Genomic DNA, 22,229 nt, shown 5'->3' on the forward strand with positions numbered 1-22,229 from the left:
AGCAGGAGAAACGGAGCCCCTTCCATTTCTCCTCCCGCTTAGCTGAAGGGGCACCTACCCTTCATCGAAAGGAACCCGCAGCCTCCGGAGCGCAGCGGGAGAGCTCCCACTGCACTTCGGAGGCTTCGCATTGCTATCGCTGAAGCCAAGGAGCCTGCATTCGCTCCATAAGATGCACACACATTTCCCTTTAATTTTTGGAGGGGAAAATGTGTGTCTTATAGAGCGAGAAATACGGTATGCACCATAAAACTGACTGACCAGAGTTGGGTCGGCTCCAGATGACTGAATCTGGAGTGAGAATTGGGAGTTAAACGCTTTCGCAACTTGATTGAGATGGGAGAGAGACTAAGATGGGAGAGAGACACATGTCGTTTTCCCATTGAGGCTTCAGTCTGTCCCCCTTTGACCCTTGGACTAGGTCTGCATTTCTAGAAAGGCCTCTGGAAAGAAGGAATTATGGTTCTTCCTGATCTGCCACCTCCTCTGGGGAGGGAGCAGAAACAGCCCTTTGTCTTTCCCATCCAGGGAAGAATCTGGTGAGTATCTTTTGCAGGCAGTGGGGAGGCAAGACTGCAACAGAGGATTGGTGGAAAATGCGCTTTGGGGAGGGAGGTCGCCCCACGTGGAGACCCTCCAACCTCAAAGGGCGACCAGTGGGACAAGAAGAGGCAGGGAGGCAGCTGCTGATGGTGGGGGGGGGGCGAGTATGACAGAAAGGATCAGCCCCCCTTTCCCAGCATTGGACTGAGGGCTCCCTACAGATGAAATGTCTAAAATAAAATCCCAGCCAAGCCCAACTGGAAAATGTATTGTCTAGATGAGTCCTAAGAGATGGAAGACCACAAAAACAAAAAACATTTGGAAGTATTTTATTGGAAAGATTGGAAAAAGAGGAAGCACAGCCTTATTTTGCCACCTGTTGCTTTTTCATCACTTACACACCTACCAACAAACTACAAGAACATCTATCAAAAGAATCGACAGAAGTATGGACAGTGTGAAAAGCAGGCTGCTCTTAACCAAAACCATCTCCATGACACCCTTAGCACCCTGAATAAATAAAATAGACACTTAAAAAAATATATTTTGGAAAATTTTGATGGAAATTAAGGGATGGGCCCTAACTTAAACTCCTTCCACAATCCAGGTTTCTTAGATCATTAGCATGCATTGTTCTTGACCTGAAGCTTTCCCCACGTTCCAGGCATTAAAATGGTTCCTAAATTTACTATTTAAAGATGGTTCTCTTGACTGGAGCTCATTCTGCCCTCCAGGCATCTAAACAGCATATCTCCTGGGTGAATTCTTTGATGGGAAGGTAGGTCTCCTCTTCAACGGAAGCTCTTTCCACACTCCAGACATTTAAATGGTTCTCTCCAGCATGAATTCTTTTGTGTTTCTCAAGGTTTGTGCCCCTACTGAAGCTCTTGCCACAGTCGGGGCATTTATATGGCTTTCCCTCTGTGTGGATTCTCTGATGTGACGTAAGGCTTGTGCTCACAGTAAAGGTCTTGCCGCACTCCAAGCATTTATAGGGTTTCTCCCCTGTGTGGATCCTCTCATGCTTAATAAGGTTTGTGCTCTGGCTGAAGCTTTTCCCACACTCTGGGCATTTGTACGGCCTCTCCTGTGTGTGGATTCTTTGATGTGAAGTAAGGTTTTTTCTCCAGCTGAAGCTCTTTCCGCACTCCAGGCATTCATAGGGCTTCTCTCCCGTGTGGATTTTGTCATGTTTCGTAAGGGCCGTGCTCTGACTGAAACACATCCCACACTCCAGGCATTTAAATGGCTTTTCGCCCGTGTGTATTCTCTGATGGGAAATGAGGTCTGAGCTTTGACTGAAGCTCTTTCCGCACTCCAGGCATTTGAAAGGCTTCTTCCCCGTGTGGATTCTCCCATGCTTGGTAAGGTTTGTGTTCTGACTGAAGGCCTTGCCACACTCCAAACACTGATAGGGCTTCTCCCCGGTGTGAATTATTTGATGGGAAATCAGGTTTGAGCTCTGACTAAAGTGCTTCCCACACTCCAGGCATTTAAACGGTTTCTCCCCTGTGTGAGTTCTTAGATGTTTAGTAAGGTTTGTGTTTCGACTGAAGCTCTTTCCACATTCCAGACATTTACGATGTTTCTCTCTCCCATGAATTGCTTGGTGTGAAGCTTGGTGTTTGCTTTGACCAAAGTCCTTTCCAAACTCCAGACCCTGAACTTTTCTCTCTCCCTTGTGGATTATCTGATGAGACATGAGGTTTGCGCTGCGACCGAAGCTATTACCACAGGCCAGTGGTTTCTCCTCTGTGTGCGCTCTTTGGATAGGGATTTCACAGACGTCTACTTTGTTTCCGCCCTGCCTCCTCCACATTTCTTGATCCCTAAAGGTCTCTTCTCCCTCTTCATTCTTGACGGGTTCCAAGGACACCCCAACTGGCTCTTTGTAGTCCTCACTGCTCTGCCCAGTTGCTGCAGAGGGAAAAGAGAGAATCCTGATTAGAGTTGGAAGGCACCTCTAAATGTCATTCAGCCAAACCCCTTGCTCAATGCAGGAACCACAATGCAGGTCGCTACCACGCTATCCCTGATAGGGGTCAGCCTCTGCTTTCAAGCCTATTATTATTATTATTTACTTATACCCCACCCATCTGGCTGGGTTTCCCCAGTCACTCTGGGCAGTTCCCAACGGAATATTAAAAACACAATAAAACATCAAACATTAAAAACTTCCCTAAACAGGGCTGCCTTCAGATGTCTTCTAAAAGCCATATACCATAGTTGTTTATTTCCTTGACATCTTGTGGGAGGGTGTTCCACAGGGCGGGCGCCACTACCGAGAAGGCCCTCTGCCTGCAGGGAGGGAACCGCAAGAAGGCCTTCGGCGCTGGACCTCAGTGTCCGGGCTGAACGATAGGGGTGGAGATACTTCTTCAGGTATACTGGGCTGAGGCCATTTAGGGCTTTAAAGGTCAGCACCAACACTTTGAATTGTGCTCGGAAACGTACTGGGAGCCTATGTAGGTCTTTCAGGACTGGTGTTATATGATCCCAGCGGCCACTCCCGGTCACTAGTCTAGCTGCCGCATTCTGGATTAGTTGTAGTTTCCGGGTCACCTTCAAAGGTAGCCCCACATAGAGCGTATTTCAGTAGTCCAAGTGGGCGATAACCAGAGCATGCACCACTCTGGTGTGACAGTCAGCGGGCAGGTAGGGTCTCAGCCTGTGTACCAGATGGAGCTGGTAGACAACCGCCCTGGACACAGAACTGACCTGCGCCTCCATGGACAGCTGAGAGTCCAAAATGACTCCCAGGCTGCACACCTGGTCCTTCAGGGGCACAGTTACCCCATTCAGGACCAGGGAGTCCCCCACACCCGCCCGCCCCCTGTCTCCCAAAAACAGTACTTCTGTCTTGACCTCAACCTCAATCTGTTAGCCAAATGAGGTAGATTTTTTTCTTAGGCTCCTTACCAGTGAAGGGCAGTGTCACATGCTCAGGAATGTGACCTGACCACAAAACAGATAGGAGCCAGTTTAGGAGGAATCGAACAGCTGAATGTTAAATTGAATAACAACTCCAGATGAGGTACAAGGAGGGTTCTAATACGGACAGTAGGAAATGGGTTGAGTAAGTGTTTTCAGGGATGGGTTGGAGATGGTGAAGTGCTGTGGTGGCAGGAGGAGGTTGTGAAGAGAGTAATGAGTTAATATGGCATATATTTAGTGTGTGTCCTGACCAGAATGCTCCTGCAGACTCATTGAACTCTGACTGTTAATGCATTACTGAATAAAGTCTGGCCAATTGAGAACTGGGTGTGAGCCACCATACTTGAACCCTGCAGTGGGAACTTGCTAATAATAATAATAATAATAAATTTTATTTATATCCCGCCCTCCCCAGCCGAAGCCGGGCTCAGGGCGGCTAACAACATTAAAACAGTGTGACATTATAAAACATTATAAAAATGAATTAAAATCAAAATTGATGGCAACCATAAACTAAAGCTTTGTAAAGATTGCCAGAGGAGGGGGTCAGGCTGCGCCCTGACCAAATGCCAGGTGGAACAGCTCTGTCTTGCAGGCCCTGCGGAAAGATGTCAAGTCCTGCAGGGCCCTTGTCTCTTGTGACAGAGCGTTCCACCAGGTTGGAGCCGCAGCCGAAAAAGCCGAAAAAGAAGAGTTCCACCACAGTAAGTCTTCAATTCAATCACAGAAGGGAGCCACATTTTTATTTTTTCAGTTCATCAGTATCAGTCTTTTTGCGGTGGTCAGGGCAGGGAGAGTCCACTCATATTGTCCTTTTGTAAGGTTTCATGTGCTGGGTATATAATTCAAGAGGATATTTTGCTCTGTAAATGTACAGTTCTGTTGATTGTTTCAGTTACCTTCTGGCCAAAATCTTTCAATATAGGACAATTGAAAAAAGTATGTTTTAGAGAAGCATTATCCCTGTTGCATCTCCAAGAGTTAGATACCTTAGATAGCCCTTTTTAAAACAAAAAACAATAATAAAACTTGAAAGCCTCGTTATCTCCTTCACTTATTAGAACAACTGCATTCTCCCCATTCGTCATTCCTAGGTATTCAGAAGCACGCTGCCTCAGACAATGGAGACAGAACGTGGCCATTATGACTAGCAGCCATTAGGGATGGCTAGTCCCTAATTTAGGGGACGCGAGTGGTGCTGTGGGTTAAACCACAGAGCCTAGGACTTGTTGATCAGAAGACCGGTGGTTCGAATCCCCGCAATGGGGTGAGCTCCCGTTGCTTGGTCCCTGCTCCTGCCAACCTAGCAGTTCGAAAGCATGTCAAAGTGCAAGTAGATAAATAGGCGGGAAGGTAAACGGCGTTTCCGTGTGCTGCTCTGGTTTGCCAGAAGCGGCTTAATCATGCTGGCCACATGACCCGGAAGCTGTACGCCGGCTCCCTTAGCCAATAAAGTGAGATGAGCGCCGCAACCCCAGAGTCGGTCACGACTGGACCTAATGGTCAGGGGTCCCTTTACCTTTACATAGTCCCTAATTTGGCTTAGGGGCGTATGAAAAAAACCTTGTTGGCTTTCACAGAGCCTAATCAGATGGCTCTGAAAAAGCCCACAAGCAGCTGTTCTTACCTAGAGAAGCTACACTCCCCTGTTCCTCCTCCATGACTTCCTTGCACAAGGCTTTGTGCCCTGGATCCAGTATTGCCCGCTCCTCCTCAGGGAAATAAATACACAGCTGCCGCCTCAAAGATCACCAGACCCTAAAAGAAAGAAAGAAAATTCTCTCCTAGTATTTTCCTACAGGACCAAAAAACTTACCCACAGAGTCATCTGGCCAAATAATCCTCAAGGTTCGGTAATAACAGTGGGACACCCTGGGCTGCAGGTCTCACTCCTGCCAGCACTTGGGCTGCAGCACGAGGTGGAAAGGGAAGCGGGTGGTGCTGTGGTCTAAACCACTGAGACTCTTAGGCTTCATGATCAGAAGGTCGGCAGTTCGAATCCCCACGATGGGGTGAGCTCCCGTTGCTCTGTCCCAGCTCCTGCCAGCTTAGCAGTCCGAAAGCACACCAGCGCAAGTAGATAAATAGGTACCGCTGTGTCGGGAAGGTAAATGGCATTTTCGTGCGCTCTGGTTTCCGTCACGGTGTCCCGTTGCGCCAGAAGCGGTTTAGTGCTGCTGTCCACATGACCTGGAAAGCTGTCTTTGGACAAACACCGGCTCCCTCGGCCTGAAAGCGAGATGAATGCCGCAACCCCATGGTCTCCTTTGACTGGACTTAACCATCCAAGGGTCCTTTACCTTTCACCTTTTTTACCTTGTACCCATTTGCTTTTGGAAGAAACCAACACTTGGCTCAAGGCCCAGTTACGTACCTGCTGCTGGAATGAGCAGGAGAGGAGAGCACAAATCTCGTGTGGAGGTTGTCCGCCTGTAACAAACTCTAAACAAACCCGACAGGGAGAATCTGCAGGAGCATCACTGGTTGTCCTCTGAGTTGGTGAGGGTCACCTGACAGGAAGAAATAAGAATAAGAATAAATCTTATTTATACTCCACCCTCCCCAGCCAAGACCAGTCTCAGGGCAGCTAACAATTGATATAAAAACAAATTGATTGAAATACAACTTAAAAACAAGATTAAAATACAACATTAAAACATTAAAATGCAGCCTCATTTCAATGGAAACTCAAATCAAAAACTTTTTTGGGGATGAAAATATCAAGTCTTCACTAAGGCTGACACCTTGAGTATTATCAGTTCAGTTGGGGAGTATTCCACAAACAGCCGCTCTGAGCCCAGCTTCAGCTGGAAAGGGCAGGATATAAATAAATTATTATTATTATTATTATTATTATTATTATTATTATTATTATTATTAACAACAACAACAACAGAGATTCAGTGGGTGCCTTTTGCCTCTGCCTTCGAACGCCTGCTGAAAACCTTTCTATGCTGCCAATCCTATGCAGGAAATTATGAAAATATCCTTTAATGGTTAGCTGTTTTGGCATCCATCTGTCTTGAGAGACAATGGAGCGCGCCTCCGGGGGTGAAGTAAAACCGCTGTGTTAGCAGCACCAAAGCCCATAGCTGTCAACCTTTCCCCTTTTTAAGGGAAATTCCCTTATTCCGAATAGGATTCCTCGCAAGGAAAGGGAAAAGTTGACAGCTATGCCAAAGCCACCTCCCTGGGGTGCAAGCCAGGGCAGTGGAGGTCTTGGGCTGCCCAGTTGGCAAGACCACCCCCCCCCCAGCCTCGCTGATGGGGGTCCAAAGGAAAGCAGAGCAAGACGTTTGGTACCAGCTTGGTTGCAGGAGTTTCCGGAAGCAGGCGTACAAGGCGCCATCCAACTGTCTTAGGGACTCTGCTCCGGATGTGTGCAGGGTTTGCTTTTCTTCTCTTGCAATGCCCAAATCCCTAAATTTTTGGAGGAGAAGCTCCCTTTCGCCCCTGTACCTCAAAGGCGCGCCCAGCTGTTCATCTCCCTCCTCCCCAACTTCACAAACTGGGCAGGACATTCAGAGCTGACGCCTATTCAGGTTCCCATTCGAAGGCAGCCAGAGGATGCGGGGCTCCTGCTCCTTTCTGTTGGCAACCGGAAATCTCTCTATCTCTCTGGCTCCTCTCCTGCTTTCACTTACCCCTTTGGAGGGACGCGGTTGGTCACTTCTGGCACCGCCCCCGTCCCTGCGGAATGCTCAGCCAATAGATATTCAGCGGGCGTCTTCTCCATTAACCTTTAAATGCCCGCAAAAACTTTGTTCTGTAGCCAAGCCTATGCAGGCAATTAAGAAGATTCTTCTGTAATAGTTGGGCTCACTCCTCCGTTGTCTCCCGAGACAGGCCGTTGTCAATCAATCAGTAGTTGAGCTCTGATTTTTTTTTTAAATGGATTTACGAATGTATGATAGTTGAAAGTCAGTCTTTTTTTTTTTAATGAACTATATAGATTTTTTAAAAATACAGATATATAAAAACCAGCCTTTGATTTTTCCAGGCATGGCTCCCACCCATCTTTCCTGGTTTGGGGCAGGAGCTGCGTTCCCTATCTGAAGAAAGGCGCTCTGCGTATGTTTTTTTGTTTGTTTGCCCAGACAGAAAGTGGGGAGCATTACTCTCTGCAGGAAAGCACTCTGCACATGCTCACAGGCCGTCTGCCAATAGAACTTCTTCCCCCCACAAAGGGGGGAAATTATTCTGCCGCTTAAAAAAAAAAGCACTCTTCACATGCTGTGGGATACTGCGGGCAGCCCCCAAGAAAGGGAGAAAAGTAGCAGTTCCCCATCTGGATAAAGGCACTCTGCATATGCTTAAGAGATCCTTTATCCGTTGGAAAAGGTTTGTAGGTTATATGAAGAATCACTGCAAGCAGGTTAAAACGTTTGTTTGTTTGTTTAGTCGTTTAGTCGTGTCCGACTCTTCGTGACCCCCTGGACCAGAGCACGCCAGGCACTCCTGTCTTCCACTGCCTCCCGCAATTTGGTCAGGCTCATGCTGGTAGCTTTGAGAACACTGTCCTCTGTCGTCCCCTTCTCCTTGTGCCCTCCATCTTTCCCAGCATCAGGGTCTTTTCCAGGAAGTCTTCTCTTCTCATGAGGTGGCTAAAGTATTGGAGCCTCAGCTTCACGATCTGTCCTTCCAGTGAGCACTCAGGGCTGATTTCCGTAAGAATGGATACGTTTGATCTTCTTGCAGTCCATGGGACTCTCAAGAGTCTCCTCCAGCACCATAATTCAAAAGCATCAATTCTTCGGCGATCAGCCTTCTTGATGGTCCAGCTCTCACTTCCATACATCACTACTGGGAAAACCAAGGCTTTAACTATATGGACCTTTGTTGGCAAGGTGATGTCTTAGCAGGTATTTATTTGATTGTTTTTTGTTTGTTTGTACCCGCCCATCTGGCTGGGTTTCCCCAGCTACTCTGAGCGGCTTCCAACAAAGATTAAAAATACATTAAAATGTCACACATTAAAAACTTCTGCCTTCAGATGTCTTCTAAATGTCAGGTAGTTGTTTATCTCTTTGACATCTGGTGGGAGGGTGTTCCACAGGGAGGGCGCCACTACCAAAAAGGCCCTCTGCCTGGTTCCCTGTAACTTGGCTTCTCACAGTGAGGGAACCGCCAGAAGGCCCTCAGGGCTGGACCTGAGTGTCCGGGCAGAACGATGGGGGAGGAGACACTCCTTCAGGTATACTGGGCCAAGGCCGTTTAGGGCTTTAAAGGTCAGCACCAACACTCTGTGCTCAGAAACGTACTGGGAGCCAATGTAGGTCTTTCAAGACCGGTGTTATATGGTCTCGGCGGCCGCTCCGAGTCACCAGTCTAGCTGCCGCGTTCTGGATTAATTGTAGTTTCCAGGTCACCTTCAAAGGTAGCCCCACGTAGAGCACATTGCAGTAGTCCAAGCGGGAGATAACTAGAGCATGCACCACTCTGGCGAGACAGTCCGCGGGCGGGTAGGGTCTCAGGCTGCATACCAGATGGAGCTGGTAAACAGCTGCCCTGGACACGGATTTGACCTGCGCCTCCATGGACAGCTGTGAGTCCAAAATGACTCCCAGGCTGCGCACCTGGTCATTCAGGGGCACAGTTCCCCCATTCAGGACCAGGGAGTCCCCCACACCTGCCCGCCCCATCTCCCCCAAGAACAGTACTTCTGTCTTGTCAGGATTCAACCTCAATCCATTAGCCGCCATCCATCCTCCAACCACCTGGTTCCCTGTTCCCTGGTTCCCTCCAACCCAGCACTATAACGGAGTTTAAAACGAGAATCAAGAAAGGGAAACAAACGAGAAACAAACGAGAAACAAGAAAGGGAAAATATGGAATGATTAGAATACGCAGTGAAGTCGATGTTCAGTGGATTTGTAACTGGCTGACTGACTGAACCCAAAGGGTGCTCATCAATGGTTCCTCTTCATCCTGGAGAAGAGTGACTAGTGGGGTGCCACAGGGTTCTGTCTTGGGCCCGGTCTTATTCAACATCTTTATCAACGACTTGGATGATGGACTCAAGGGCATCCTGATCAAATTTGCAGATGACACCAAACTGGGAGGGGTGGCTAACACCCCAGAGGACAGGATCACACTTCAAAACGACCTTGACAGATTAGAGAACTGGGCCAAAACAAACAAGATGAATTTTAACAGGGAGAAATGTAAAGTATTGCACTTGGGCAAAAAAAATGAGAGGCACAAATACAAGATGGGTGACACCTGGCTTGAGAGCAGTACATGTGAAAAGGATCTAGGAGTCTTGGTTGACCACAAACTTGACATGAGCCAACAGTGTGACGCGGCAGCTAAAAAAGCCAATGCAATTCTGGGCTGCATCAATAGGAGTATAGCATCTAGATCAAGGGAAGTAATAGTGCCACTGTATTCTGCTCTGGTCAGACCTCACCTGGAGTACTGTGTCCAGTTCTGGGCACCACAGTTCAAGAAGGACACTGACAAACTGGAACGTGTCCAGAGGAGGGCAACCAAAATGGTCAAAGGCCTGGAAACGATGCCTTATGAGGAACGGCTAAGGGAGCTGGGCATGTTTAGCCTGGAGAAGAGGAGGTTAAGGGGTGATATGATAGCCATGTTCAAATATATAAAAGGATGTCACATAGAGGAGGGAGAAAGGTTGTTTTCTGCTGCTCCAGAGAAGCGGACACGGAGCAATGGATCCAAACTACAAGAAAAAAGATTCCACCTAAACATTAGGAAGAACTTCCTGACAGTAAGAGCTGTTTGACAGTGGAATTTGCTGCCAAGGAGTGTGGTGGAGTCTCCTTCTTTGGAGGTCTTTAAGCAGAGGCTTGACAACCATATGTCAGGAGTGCTCTGATGGTGTTTCCTGCTTGGCAGGGGGTTGGACTCCATGGCCCTTGTGGTCTCTTCCAACTCTAGGATTCTATGATTCCTCTGGAATGGAATGCAATGCAATGTCGAAAACTGCAATGGTGAAAAATATAAATGAAAATCTAGAAAGAGAAAGAGATCCTCCATCCGTCGCTTTTTTGTTTGTTGATTCGCCCAGACAAAAAGCGGGGGACTGCATTCCTCTTTGCAGGAAGGCACTCTGCACGGGCTCAGGAATACTTCTTCGGGGAGATGGAAACCACCGCCTCCGGCCAGCAGCGACCAGCAGAGGGCGAGGAGCGCAGGGCGCGCGCGTCTCCTCTCCTCCGGCTCCGGAGGGAGGGATGGAGGTCGGACGGAAGGGGCTGAGCTTCTTGCCAAGCGGCGGATTTAGCATCCGGGGGTGTCTCTGAAGCCTTGGGGGCGGAGAGAGACACCCACCCACCCAGCAACCCCAGATGTGCACCGGGATCGGCGGAGGAGCCTCCTGCGCGCTTGGAGCTTGGAGCGCTTGGAGCCTGGACGGGAGACTCGCCTTTGCCCGACGACAGCTCAAGCCCTGCAGCTGCTTTGCAAAGAAAGAAGCGCCTGATCCGGATTATCGCCGCCCCTAACATCAACAGGGCGCCCGGAGAAAACAGGGTACCACACAAGCACGCGCGCGCCCCCCCCCCCTAAGCATCTCCAAAATAGCTGCTTGGTGCGCCTTTTCCACCCGCCTGCCCACCTGTCGGGAGGTCTAGGCGCGCCTACTCCCGAGGAAGCCCAGTTGGCTTCAGTGGGGCTTGAAATCCCCGGAGAACCCTAGGATCGTAGAGTTGGAAAGAAAATCTTCTTTCTAGGTACAGTGGTATCTCAGGTTACATACGCTTCAGGTTACAGACTCCGCTAACCCAGAAATAGCACCTCGGGTTAAGAACTTTGCTTCAGGATGAGAACAGAAATTGTGCTCCGGCGGCGTGGCAGCAGCAGGAGGCCCCATTAGCTAAAGTGGTGCCTCAGGTTAAGAACGGTTTCAGGTTAAGAACAGACCTCCAGAACAAATTAAGTTCTTAACCAGAGGTACCACTGTAGTATAAAATTTATATATAATTTGTGTATACATGTTGGAAATTATATTATAGTAATTCCTGTAAAGTAATAATAATAGGGACGCAGGTGGCGCTGTGGGTTAAAGCCTCAGCGCCTAGGGCTTGCCGATCGAAAGGTCAGCGGTTCGAATCCCTGCGGCGGGGTGCGCTCCCGCTGCTCGGTCCCAGCGCCTGCCAACCTAGCAGTTCGAAAGCACCTCTGGGTGCAAGTAGATAAATAGGGACCGCTTACCAGCGGGAAGGTAAACGGCGTTTCCGTGTGCGGCTCTGGCTCTGGCTCTGGCCAGAGCAGCGATGTCACGCTGGCCACGTGACCCGGAAGTGTCTCCGGACAGCGCTGGCCCCTGGCCTCTTAAGTGAGATGGGCGCACAACCCCAGAGTCTGTCAAGACTGGCCCGTACGGGCAGGGGTACCTTTACCTTTACCTTTAATTCCTGTAACGTAATATGACTACGTTTACCGATGTAATAAAAGAATGTTAACAAGTAAATAAAATGCAAATTAAAAAAAAAAAGGATCGTAGAGATGGAAGGGATCCGAGGGTCATCTAGTCCAACCCGCTGCAGTGCAGGAATAAACTCAGCTAAAGCATCCATGACGGATGGTCGTCCAACCTCCGCTTGAAAACTTACAAGGAAGGAGAGTGCAAAACCTTCCTTCCACGGTCAAACAGCTCTTGCTGTCAGAAAGTTTTTCCGTGTGTTGAGTCGGAATCTCTTCTCTTGCAGCTTGAAGCTCTTGGTTCGAGTCCTACCCTCCAGGGCAGGAGGAAACAAGCATGCTCCCTCTTCCGTGTGACAGCGCTTCAGATATTTGACGGTGGCTCTCGTATCTCCTCTCAGTCTCTTCTTGCCCAGGCTAAACATACCCAGCTCCTTCGATCGCTCCTCAAAAGGCCTGTCAAGTCAGCTCTTCTGTTCACTGACTGGCAGCAGCAGCAGCAGTCTGCAGGGTTTGAGACATTTCCAGTCCTACCCCAGAGATGCCAGGAATTGAATTCAGGGCTTTTAGATGCTTGAGCTGAGATTCCTACATTGCAGGATGTGAGGGCGATCTGGCTGCGACATCTGTCACCCCATTGATCGCCAGGGTTGATTCGGAGATTCCTACAGTGCAGCGGGCTGGACTAGATGACCCTCGGGGTCCCTTCCAGCTCCACAACTCTATGATTCAATTAGCTTCTGATGCTCGGCCCCTGAGCCACTGCCCTTGCTCAGTCTGGCGCGCAGAGAATTGCAGCCATCGCCTACTCCAGAGAACCTGTTGTTCTCTCTCTGCAGAATTTCCCCTGCCTCTGATTTATTTCTCTTTTTCTCCACACCTGCTTAGCATCTCACCTCTGCTGAGTCAAACTGTCCAGGGAAGGAGAGGAACTGGAGGAATGGATGGCACCCAGCTGAGCAAGGTAACGGATTTTGTGGGTGGTTTGCGGTTCGTGCCCCGATAATCCCTCAAACCTCAGCTTCTAGTCTGGCCTGTGTATAACAGGATCAGTTCCTGCTTTTAAAAACATATCTATACAGTGGTACCTCGGGTTACATACGCTTCAGGTTACATACGCTTCAGGTTACAGACTCCACTAACCCAGAAATAGTACCTTGGGTTAAGAACTTTGCTTCAGGATGAGAACAGAAATCGTGCTCCAGCGGTGCGGCAGCAGCAGGAGGCCCCGTTAGCTAAAGTGGTGTTTCAGGTTAAGAACAGTTTCGGGTTAAGAACGGACCTCCAGAACGAATTAAATATGTAACCAGAGGTACCACTCTATATTATTGCATTTATTTCCCATCTTTTGCTCCATGGAGCTCAAGGTGACGTCTCTGGTTCCCCACCACCCTCATTTAAACCCCACAACAACCTTGTGAGGTAGGTGAGGTATAGAGATTGGCCCAAGATTGCCCCGTGATTGCTGAGCGGGGATTTGATCCCTGGCCTCCCAAGCCCTAGTCCGGCACTCTTAAGTACACCTTATCTCAACCGGTTTTTCTGCAAAGGCGAATGACGCCTTTTTTGCAGCCTGCAAAGCGCCGTTCGGTTTTTGCAACATTGCATAAGGTGGGACGCAGGTGGCGCTGTGGGTTAAAGCCTCAGCGCCTAGGACTTGCCGATCGAAAGGTCGGCGGTTCGAATCCCTGCGGCGGGGTGTGCTCCCGCTGCTCGGTCCCAGCGCCTGCCAACCTAGCAGTTCGAAAGCACCTCCGGGTGCAAGTAGATAAATAGGGACCGCTTACCAGTGGGAAGGTAAACGGCGTTTCCGTGTGCGGCTCTGGCTCACCAGAGCAGCGATGTCACGCTGGCCACGTGACCCGGAAGTGTCTCCGGACAGCGCTGGCCCCTGGCCTCTTAAGTGAGATGGGCGCACAACCCCAGAGTCTGTCAAGACTGGCCCCTATGGGCAGGGGTACCTTTACCTTTACCTTTATAAGGTGGAAGAGACAGGGAAACTCACTGGTGAATCAGTGAAGGAAGGCAGCATGGTGCAGTGGTTAGGGTGTTGGACTAAGACCCTGGAGATGAGAGCTCGAATCCCCACTCAGCTGTGAAGCTCACCAGGTGGCCTTTGTCTCCCAGTCTAACCCACTTTGCTGCGTTGTTGATAACAGTGAAAACTGTGAATGCCACCAAGAGCTCCTTTAAGGAAAGGTGCAAATAGTAGTAACAACAACAACAACAACAACAACAACAACAACAACAACAACAACAACAACCATGTGCTATAGGACCCCCGAGCCCTTAAAATCCAGCTTGTTTATGAAGATCACCTGAAGAGGTGCTTTTAATTGGTCCTTGTTTTAAAGAGGTCCACCTTGCCTCTGGTAGAAGTTGGGCGTTTAGGGTACACAATCGCCTGCTACGCAACTGCTTTCCCAGTACAGATTTGGCAAAAGCCTCCTCACTTTTGACTTTCAGGAGTCTCTCAAAGACATTTTTATTGCCAGCTGGACTTCTTGCTGATTATATTTTCTACTTTTAAAAAAACACAACGGATTAGCCTGTCACCTTAAGGATTCTTTTAATTGTGTTTTGTATTTTAATGTTGTGCGCTGCCCTGAGATATATAGATACAAACAGACACACGAGCACACACAAATATATATATATATATATATATATATATATATATATATATATATATGTATGTATGTATATATATATGTATGTATATATGTATGTATGTATGTATGTATATATAGATGGAACAGTGCAGAAATACTTTCATAAATAAATATTTGCAGCCTTTAAAATATCCACAAGCAGCAAAGTGAGCAGTTCTGCCTATAAATTATCTCCTGGAAGTGCCTTCAAAACGTATCCTGACTTTTAAATTAATTGTTTTATTGTTTATTAAATTTTGCATACCTCTTTTCCATCCGTAGCTCTTAGGGCAGTTCACAACACAAAAACACAAAATACATCATAAAAACGAAAAACGAAAAGCCCCCCCACTAGTGATGTGAGGTGAGAATATTCTCCAGAGAATATTCTCCACAAACTGTGAATTCTGTGTCACACACCTCATTAATCAAGAACATTCTCCAAAACATTATTCTCGAGAATTTAACATCACTACCCGCCACAAACCAGTAACCCCCCCTTTCCCCTTCGTAGTCACCAGTAACCCTGCTAACTGCTTTTTTGTTTTTGTTTTTTCCAGGTTGTTGAGACTCTGGGAGACAGGTGAGCTTGAATTATGGGAACAGGGGATCCTTCTTGTGGGTTTCACCTTCAGCGGAGCTGGAAAGGGGCCTCAAATGTGGGGTGGTCAGACCATGGAATAGGGACACGTCTTGTATCTGATGCTGCCTGGAACCAGGCAGAGGGCCTTCTCGGTGGTGGCGCCTGCCCTGGAACCAGGCAAAGGGCCTTCTCGGTGGTAGCACCTGCCCTGGAACCAGGCAAAGGGCCTTCTCAGTGGTAGCACCTGCCCTGGAACCAGGCAAAGGGCCTTCTCAGTGGTAGCACCTGCCCTGGAACCAGGCAGAGGGCCTTCTCGGTGGTAGCACCTGCCCTGGAACCAGGCAAAGGGCCTTCTCAGTGGTAGCACCTGCCCTGGAACCAGGCAAAGGGCCTTCTCAGTGGTAGCACCCTGTGGAACGCCCTCCCACCAGACGTCAAAGAAATAAACAACTATCTGACTTTTAGAAGACATCTGAAGGCAGCCCTGCTTAGGGAAGCTTTTAATACTTGATGAATTATTCTATTTTAATATTTTGCTGGAAGGCGCCCAGAGTGACTGGGAAACCCAGCCAGATGGGCAGAGTATAAATAAATTATTATTATTATTATTATCATTATGCCTGTCTTGAACATCCTTCTTTGTCTCTTTTCTCCAGCAAGGAAGGCGTTAAGCTTCCCCCCGAAACCAAACCATTTCTGGTGGAGTCAAAACAGGGAGGCCGTGCTCATTTGGAGGAAAAGTCCGTCTTTCAGGAGGAACTCCTTGGATGCAAAGGTTGAATATGAGTCTTTCTTGATTCTGCTCCAGCCATGGTGCAAAAGTGGATTGGGGTGGGTGGAGGTACCTCGGGTTACATACTGTCAGGGGTTCAGGAGCAGAGGCACAGGGAAGAGAGGAGATGGAGAGCGAAGGGGAAGAATCCGAGGGGAGCGTAGGAGAAGAGGACAGTGGACCGAGGGATTCCATGAGCCTCTCCAGCGAATCGGAAGATTCACAGAAGGGGGCGCCAGTGGCCAGGGGTAGGGGGTTCCCAAGGGGAACGTCCCAGGAGCAAGGGGGCAGCGGGGACTCCCAGAGCAGTAGTTGGAAATCAGGACCAGCTTCCCCACCAGAGCAGAGTGGGGGGGGGAGAGTCCCAAGGATCAGGGCCAGTGCATTCCCCACCAGGGAGAGAAGATAAGGCAGGGCTGACCACACCTCCATCGGAGAGTCAGACAACGGAGGGGAGGTCAGATCCGGCCAGTATCCCGGAAGAGGGAAGCAGTGACAGAAGTAGTGTAACGGTCAGGAGGAAGGTCACTGGGTTGGCGCGAGAGGCAAGTTCAAATGTACAGGAGCGCGGGACAGCAGAGAGTGAGGATTGGGAACCGGGTCCTAAAGCCCGCCGGAGGGAGGGGGAGGAGCTAAGCGACTCAGCGTCGGAAGAGTCCAGAAAGGGCAATGCCCCAGCGGGCAGGAGGACCCAGAGGAGCAGAGAGCAGCGTAAAAGGTGGAGCCGGGCTAGGATCTTAAACTGGTGTCATAGGGGAGGAGACTCAGACGGGACTTCGCCGGTCTAGGCTTTAAGACGTAGAGCTGCGCACTACGGCTTGGAAATGGAAACTAATCTTCAATAAAGACTTTTGTACATAACGACAGCCTAGCGTTGGTCCTCTGTGAGCTGGGACCTAGAGGCAGCTCTGACACATACGTTTCAGGTTACAGACTCTGCTAACACAAAAATATTACCTCGGGTTAAGAACATTGCTTCAGGATGAGAACAGAAATCGTGCTCCGGCGGCACGGCAGCAGCGGGAGGCCCCATCAGCTAAAGTGGAGCTTCAGGTTAAGAACAGTTTCAGGTTAAGTACGGACCTCCAGAACAAATTAAGTACTTAACCCAAGCTACCACTGTACATACATATACAGTGGTACCTCGGTTTTCGAACGTAATCTGTTCCGGAAGACCGTTCGAGTTCTGAAACGTTCGAAAACCAAAAACTCAACAGCCGGCAGCTAGGCCTCAGGATCTTGCACTCAGCGGAAGCTGTGTGGCATGTTTGACTTGTGAGGCGTGTTTGAAAACCGAATTGTTCGTCAACAGAGACGTTCAAAAACCGAGGTACCACTGTATGTATATGTAATTTTTTGTAATTTTAAAAAAATATATATAAAAATGTCATCCCTGTGTGTGAGACGCACTTTAACTTGCAGGATCCCAGGATCATTCTGCACTCGTAAGAAATCTGTCTTTTTCTGTGGTAACATTTAGACTTTGGAACTCCCTGCCTATTGATGTCAGACGGCCACCTTCACTGAACTGTTTTCAGCTTAAAATATTTACCTTTAGGCAAGCCTATCTAGACACATAGATGTTGACATGTCTTAATCTCTTTTCCTGATAAGTTTAGTTATTTTTAAATCTTATGTTGATAATCTTAATATTTCTTGTAAGTGGCTTAGAGGCTACAATTGAGTGATATATATATATATTGCTGAATACCTTAAATTAATATCTGAGGCTGTTTATCTGCATTTGGTCACGTTGTCCCTAATTTGCAGGGTCTCTTTTGTTTTTTAAATGGACATGGAATCATAGAAGGGACACTGAGGGTCACCTAGTCCAACCCCCTCTAATGCAGGAATCTCAACTAAAGCCGTAAACGGCCTCGGCCCAGTTTACCTATAGTAGCATCTCCACCCCCACCGTTCAGCCCAGACATTGAGGTCCAGCTCCGAGGGCCTTCTGGCAGTTCCCTCCCTGTGAGAAGTGAAGTTACAGGGAACCAGGCAGAGGGCCTTCTCGGTGGTGGCACCCACCCTGTGGAACGCCCTCCCACCAGATGTCAAGGAAATAAACATCTATCTGACTTTTAGAAGACATCCGAAGGCAACCCTGTTTAGGGAAGTTTTTAATGTTTGATGTTTTATAGTATTTTTAATATTTTGTTGGGAGCCGCCAAGAGTGGGGGGGATATAAATATATTATTATTATTATTATTATTATCCATGACGGAGGACCATCCAACTTCTGCTTCAAAACCTCCAATGAAGAAGAGTTCACTGCACATGTATTTCTGACTCGATGTTCAGATAAAGCAATTTTTCATTCATAAGTTAACGGTGCCTCTTGCAAAGAAACCTTTGATAATTTCCAGCACTGGGCTACAGTGGTACCTCAGGTTAAGAACTTAATTCGTTCCAGAGGTCCGTACTTAACCTGAAACTGTTCTTAACCTGAAGCACCACTTTAGCTAATGGGGCCTCCCGCTGCTGCCGCGCTGCCGGAGCACGATTTCTGTTCTCATCCTGAAGCAAAGTTCTTAACCCGAGGTAATATTTCTGGGTTAGCGGAGTCTGTAACCTGAAGTGTATGTAACCTGATGCGTCTGTAACCCGAGGTACCACTGTATTACCAAACTGGCTGCTAATAGTGCTAATTTTACTCTCTCCCTTTTTTGATAGGTGAAGGGTTGACAACTGAGAAGGAGAACGGCGACGAAACAACTCGCGGTGCTGACAGTTCTGAACAATTAGATATACCCGGGAGATTGTTAGGAAAAGCCAATAACACCATTTTCCCGGCTCCTCGACAGGACGTGACTTTGGAAAACGAGCAAAAACAAAAGGGGACACCTCCAGGAAGAGGCCAAAACAAGTCGGTCCTTCGTGCAGCGGGCAACAAAGTCAGCGCCAACAAGAGGCAACTGGCGTGTAGCAAGTGTGGGAAGAGCTTCAGCAACAGCTCGAACCTTATCGCTCACGAGAGAATCCACACTGGCGAGAAGCCGCACAAGTGTCCGAGCTGTGGGAAGAGCTTTGGTAAGAAATCGACCCTCGTCGCTCACGAGAGAATCCACACTGAGGAGAAACCGTACGAGTGTTCGGTGTGTGGGAGAAGCTTCAGTCAGACCTCGAGCCTCATCGCCCACGAGAGGATCCACACGGAAGAGAAGCCGTACGAGTGCTCCGAGTGTGGGAGGAGCTTCAGTTTAAAATCGAGCCTGGTCGCCCACGAGAGGATCCACACGGGCGAGAAGCCATACAAGTGCTCCGACTGTGGGAAAAGCTTCAGCCAGAAGTCCGCCCTCATTCCGCACGTGAGGACCCACAAGGGAGAAAAGCCCTACACCTGCTCGGCTTGCGGGAAAGGCTTCAGCCAGAGCTCGAACCTTATCGCTCATGAGAGAATCCACACGGGGGAGAAACCTTATCAGTGCGCAAACTGCGGCAGGAGTTTCAACTGCAGCTCCAGCCTTATCCGGCACCAGAGGATCCACACAGAGGATAAGCCGTACGACTGCTCGGACTGCGGGAAAAGCTTCGGCTGCAGCTCAAGTCTCAACCGTCACCAAAGGACTCACACGGGCGAGAAACCCTACGAATGCTTGGATTGTGGCAAAACCTTCAGCGTCAGCTCTCAGCTCAGTGTGCATCAGAGGACACATACCGGAGAGAAGCCCTTCGAGTGCTCGGCTTGCGGGAAAAGCTTCAGCGTGCGATCGAGCCTGAACGCCCACGAGAAAATCCACACGGGGAAGAAACTATACAAGTGCGGGGACTGCCCCACGAGCGTCTACTTGAAATCCAGCCTCAACGCACACAAGAAACTGCACCGAGGCGAGAAGCCGTACGACTGCGCCGAGTGTGGGAAGAGCTTTTCCTGCAGCTCCAGCTTCCTCCGGCATCAGAGAATCCACACCGGAGAGAAGCCGTACAACTGCACCGACTGCGGGAAGAGCTTCACTCTGAACTCGAACCTTATCACTCACCAGAGAACCCACACGGGCGAGAAGCCCTATCAGTGCCGCGACTGTGGCAAGTTTTTCAGCGTGAGTTCGCAGCTCAACGTTCACCAGCGGACGCACACGGGCGAAAAGCCCTTCGAATGCTCGGACTGCAGCAAGTGTTTCACCTGCAGCTCCGCCTTGATTCGACACCAACGGACCCACACGGGAGAGAAACCCTACCAGTGCTCCGAGTGCGGGAAAAGGTTCAACCTGAGTTCGAACCTTATCGCTCATCAGAAAACCCACACGGGGGAGAAACCATATAAATGCATGTATTGCGGCGAGAGCTTCTATACAAGGCCGCATTTTGTCGAGCACCATAAAACCAGCCACCTAGAGGCTATAAATGCAAAAACAGACGACAGCAAAGTTCATCGTGACTCCCAGGCCATCAAGTACCAGATAAACTATGTAGGCTGGGATTGACAAATTGACTGAGAAAAGCGTAGTGGCAGAGCTGATGGGAGGTTGCCAGCGGTGGCTATTGTACACTGCTCTCCTGTGTTTTGCAAAATAAAAATCCACGTTTCTTTGGTTCCGTATCTGCCTTGCCGGAGACATTATATCAGATGTAAATTCCTGTCGGGTTCTAGACATCAAATAAAGGTGTGGAAACAGGGCTTAATATTTTTTTAAGGGGCTGGAGAGATGAGCCAGGTCTTTTTATTAGGATCTTGTATGGAGCTAGAACAGGGAGGTCCAACGCACAAGGCCTTTTTTGGCTGCCCTCAACAGCATTTGACACCCCCCATCCACCCTCACATTACTTCCCCAAAGCTGGGTAAGCGAGGACAAAATGCAAAACCAAAAATCCATCCTCTGCCCCCTGTTTCAGCATTTCTACATCATGTTTCTTAAGAAGGCAAAAAGGCCCGGAGCAGTCAAAACAGAAAAGGATTGTGCATCTTTTTTTTTTTTTTTTTTTGTTAGCCACCTTTAAAAGTTTATTGAAAAGTCAAGAAGGATGTTTTAACAGAAAATAAAGAGTGCTGATTGTGTAAAGGTAAAGGTAAAGGGACCCCTGACCATTAGGTCCAGTTGCAGATGACTAGGGTTGTGGCGCTCATCTCGCTTTATTGGCCGAGGGAGCCGGCATACAGCTTCCGGGTCATGTGGCCAGCATGACTAAGCCGCTTCTGGAGAACCAGAGCAGCGCACGGAAACGCCGTTTACCTTCCCGCCGGAGCGGTACCTATTTATCTACTTGCACTTTGACGTGCTTTCAAACTGCTAGGTTGGCAGGAGCAGGGACCAAGCAACTGGAGCGCACCCCATCGCGGGTATTCGAACCACTGACCTTCTGATCGGCAAGCCCTAGGCTCTGTGGTTTAACCCACAGCGCCACCTGCGTCCCGCTGTTTATGTAGGCACAGTTTCTTTTTTAATTCTTGCTGGAAAACATATGCATACATACATACATATATACATACATCATCATCATCGTCATCATCATAGACTTTTATTGCACTAGCCATAGGCCATGGCATCATTCAGAAAAATAACAAAAGGAAAAACAGCAATAACCATAAAAATCATCAGGCACCACACATACAATATAAACCACGATCACAAGTACAGTGGTACCTTGGGTTACAGACGCTTCAGGTTACAGACTCCGCTAACCCAGAAATAGTACTTCAGGTTAAGAACTTTGCTTCAAGATGAGAACATAAATCGTGGTCTGGCGGTGCAGCGGCAGCTGGAGGCCCCATTAGCTAAAGTGGTGCTTCAGATTAAGAACAGACGTCCAGAACAAATTAAGTTCTTAACCCGAGGTACCACTGTACTAAAATTGTTTGTTGCATAAAATAGAATAGCAGAAGATTCTCTAGTAAAATTAAATATCCGAATCCCATTTGCAGTTGACCGCTATTTTATCTAGTTCTTTCCTCCTGATCTTCTTAGCTGCCAACGCATAGAGTGCTACTTTATAAGTTGCAAAGTCATCAGTATCGCTCAGCAGCCATTTCACCCTTTCCACCCTATTCAAGTGAGTTCCATTCGGAAATGGGTTTTATGAATCGGTCTCTTGGGTCTATATATAACGGGCACTGCAGTAAATAGTGGCACAGGTCCTCCATGCAGGGTTGTCCACACAGACAAAGCCTCTCTTCACAATGTACTTTGCCGTAGCGTCCATTGGAATCGTAATTCTGTGAAAGCGATTCTAAGCATGGCAAGTGGGAGCTTTGACAGGTAACTGGCCTGGGTACGATCCGTTTTAATAAGTGGGAACCATGGCGAACTCTTGGTAGAAGGCATCTGGCAGGGACCAAAATCTTGGAGGTCAATTAAAAGTGGTGAAGAGATCAGAGCACCTCCTGTGCGTTTTGGAAACAGGAGCTGTTGACACGATGAAA

At 48.6% G+C, this 22,229-nt stretch overlaps 3 protein-coding genes across 8 annotated transcripts in view; 1 reads left to right on the forward strand and 2 right to left on the reverse strand.

Moving 5' to 3' along the window:
* The window catches only part of LOC307208241 (uncharacterized protein), a 118,862-nt gene that overhangs the window by 50,524 nt on the left and 46,109 nt on the right, over positions 1–22,229 (reverse strand). The window lies entirely within an intron of this gene.
* LOC307208797 (uncharacterized protein) lies at positions 857–7,062 on the reverse strand. Of its 6 annotated transcripts, none has more exons than XM_079963771.1 (4): positions 6,781–7,062; positions 5,105–5,987; positions 2,405–2,460; positions 857–2,347 (listed from the first exon to the last, which is right to left on the reverse strand). In XM_079963771.1, the coding sequence occupies exons 2-4, from the start codon at positions 5,136–5,138 to the stop codon at positions 1,262–1,264; spliced, it is 1,176 nt and encodes a 391-aa protein (XP_079819897.1). In that variant the 5' UTR covers positions 5,139–5,987; positions 6,781–7,062; the 3' UTR covers positions 857–1,261. The 6 variants fall into 6 exon arrangements, with proteins under 6 accessions (XP_079819897.1, XP_079819896.1, XP_079819893.1 ...); XM_079963770.1 differs by having other exon boundaries at positions 857–2,290; positions 2,330–2,460; XM_079963767.1 differs by having other exon boundaries at positions 857–2,460; positions 5,105–5,235; positions 5,852–5,987; positions 6,781–7,060.
* Positions 12,771–20,411, forward strand: LOC307208487 (uncharacterized protein). Its single transcript, XM_079963109.1, has 4 exons — positions 12,771–12,829; positions 15,077–15,099; positions 15,756–15,874; positions 18,545–20,411. Exons 1-4 carry the CDS (start codon positions 12,806–12,808, stop codon positions 20,293–20,295), a joined length of 1,917 nt encoding a protein of 638 aa, XP_079819235.1. The 5' UTR covers positions 12,771–12,805; the 3' UTR covers positions 20,296–20,411.

This window comes from Podarcis cretensis (genome assembly GCF_951804945.1).
Source record: "Podarcis cretensis genome assembly, chromosome: 2".
NCBI lineage: Eukaryota > Metazoa > Chordata > Lepidosauria > Squamata > Lacertidae > Podarcis > Podarcis cretensis.

Excerpts from the sequence above, each read along its gene's own strand:
- LOC307208487 (XM_079963109.1), top strand. The coding sequence starts at position 12,806 with ATGGATGGCACCCAGCTGAGCAAG. Across the intron at positions 12,830-15,076 it reads ATGGCACCCAGCTGAGCAAG|GTTGTTGAGACTCTGGGAGA; the intron begins GTAACGGATTTT and ends TGTTTTTTCCAG. Across the intron at positions 15,875-18,544 it reads GGAACTCCTTGGATGCAAAG|GTGAAGGGTTGACAACTGAG; the intron begins GTTGAATATGAG and ends CTTTTTTGATAG.
- LOC307208797 (XM_079963769.1), bottom strand. The coding sequence starts at position 5,138 with ATGGAGGAGGAACAGGGGAGTGTAGCTTCTCTAG. Across the intron at positions 2,461-5,104 it reads GGGGAGTGTAGCTTCTCTAG|CAACTGGGCAGAGCAGTGAG; the intron begins GTAAGAACAGCT and ends TTCCCTCTGCAG.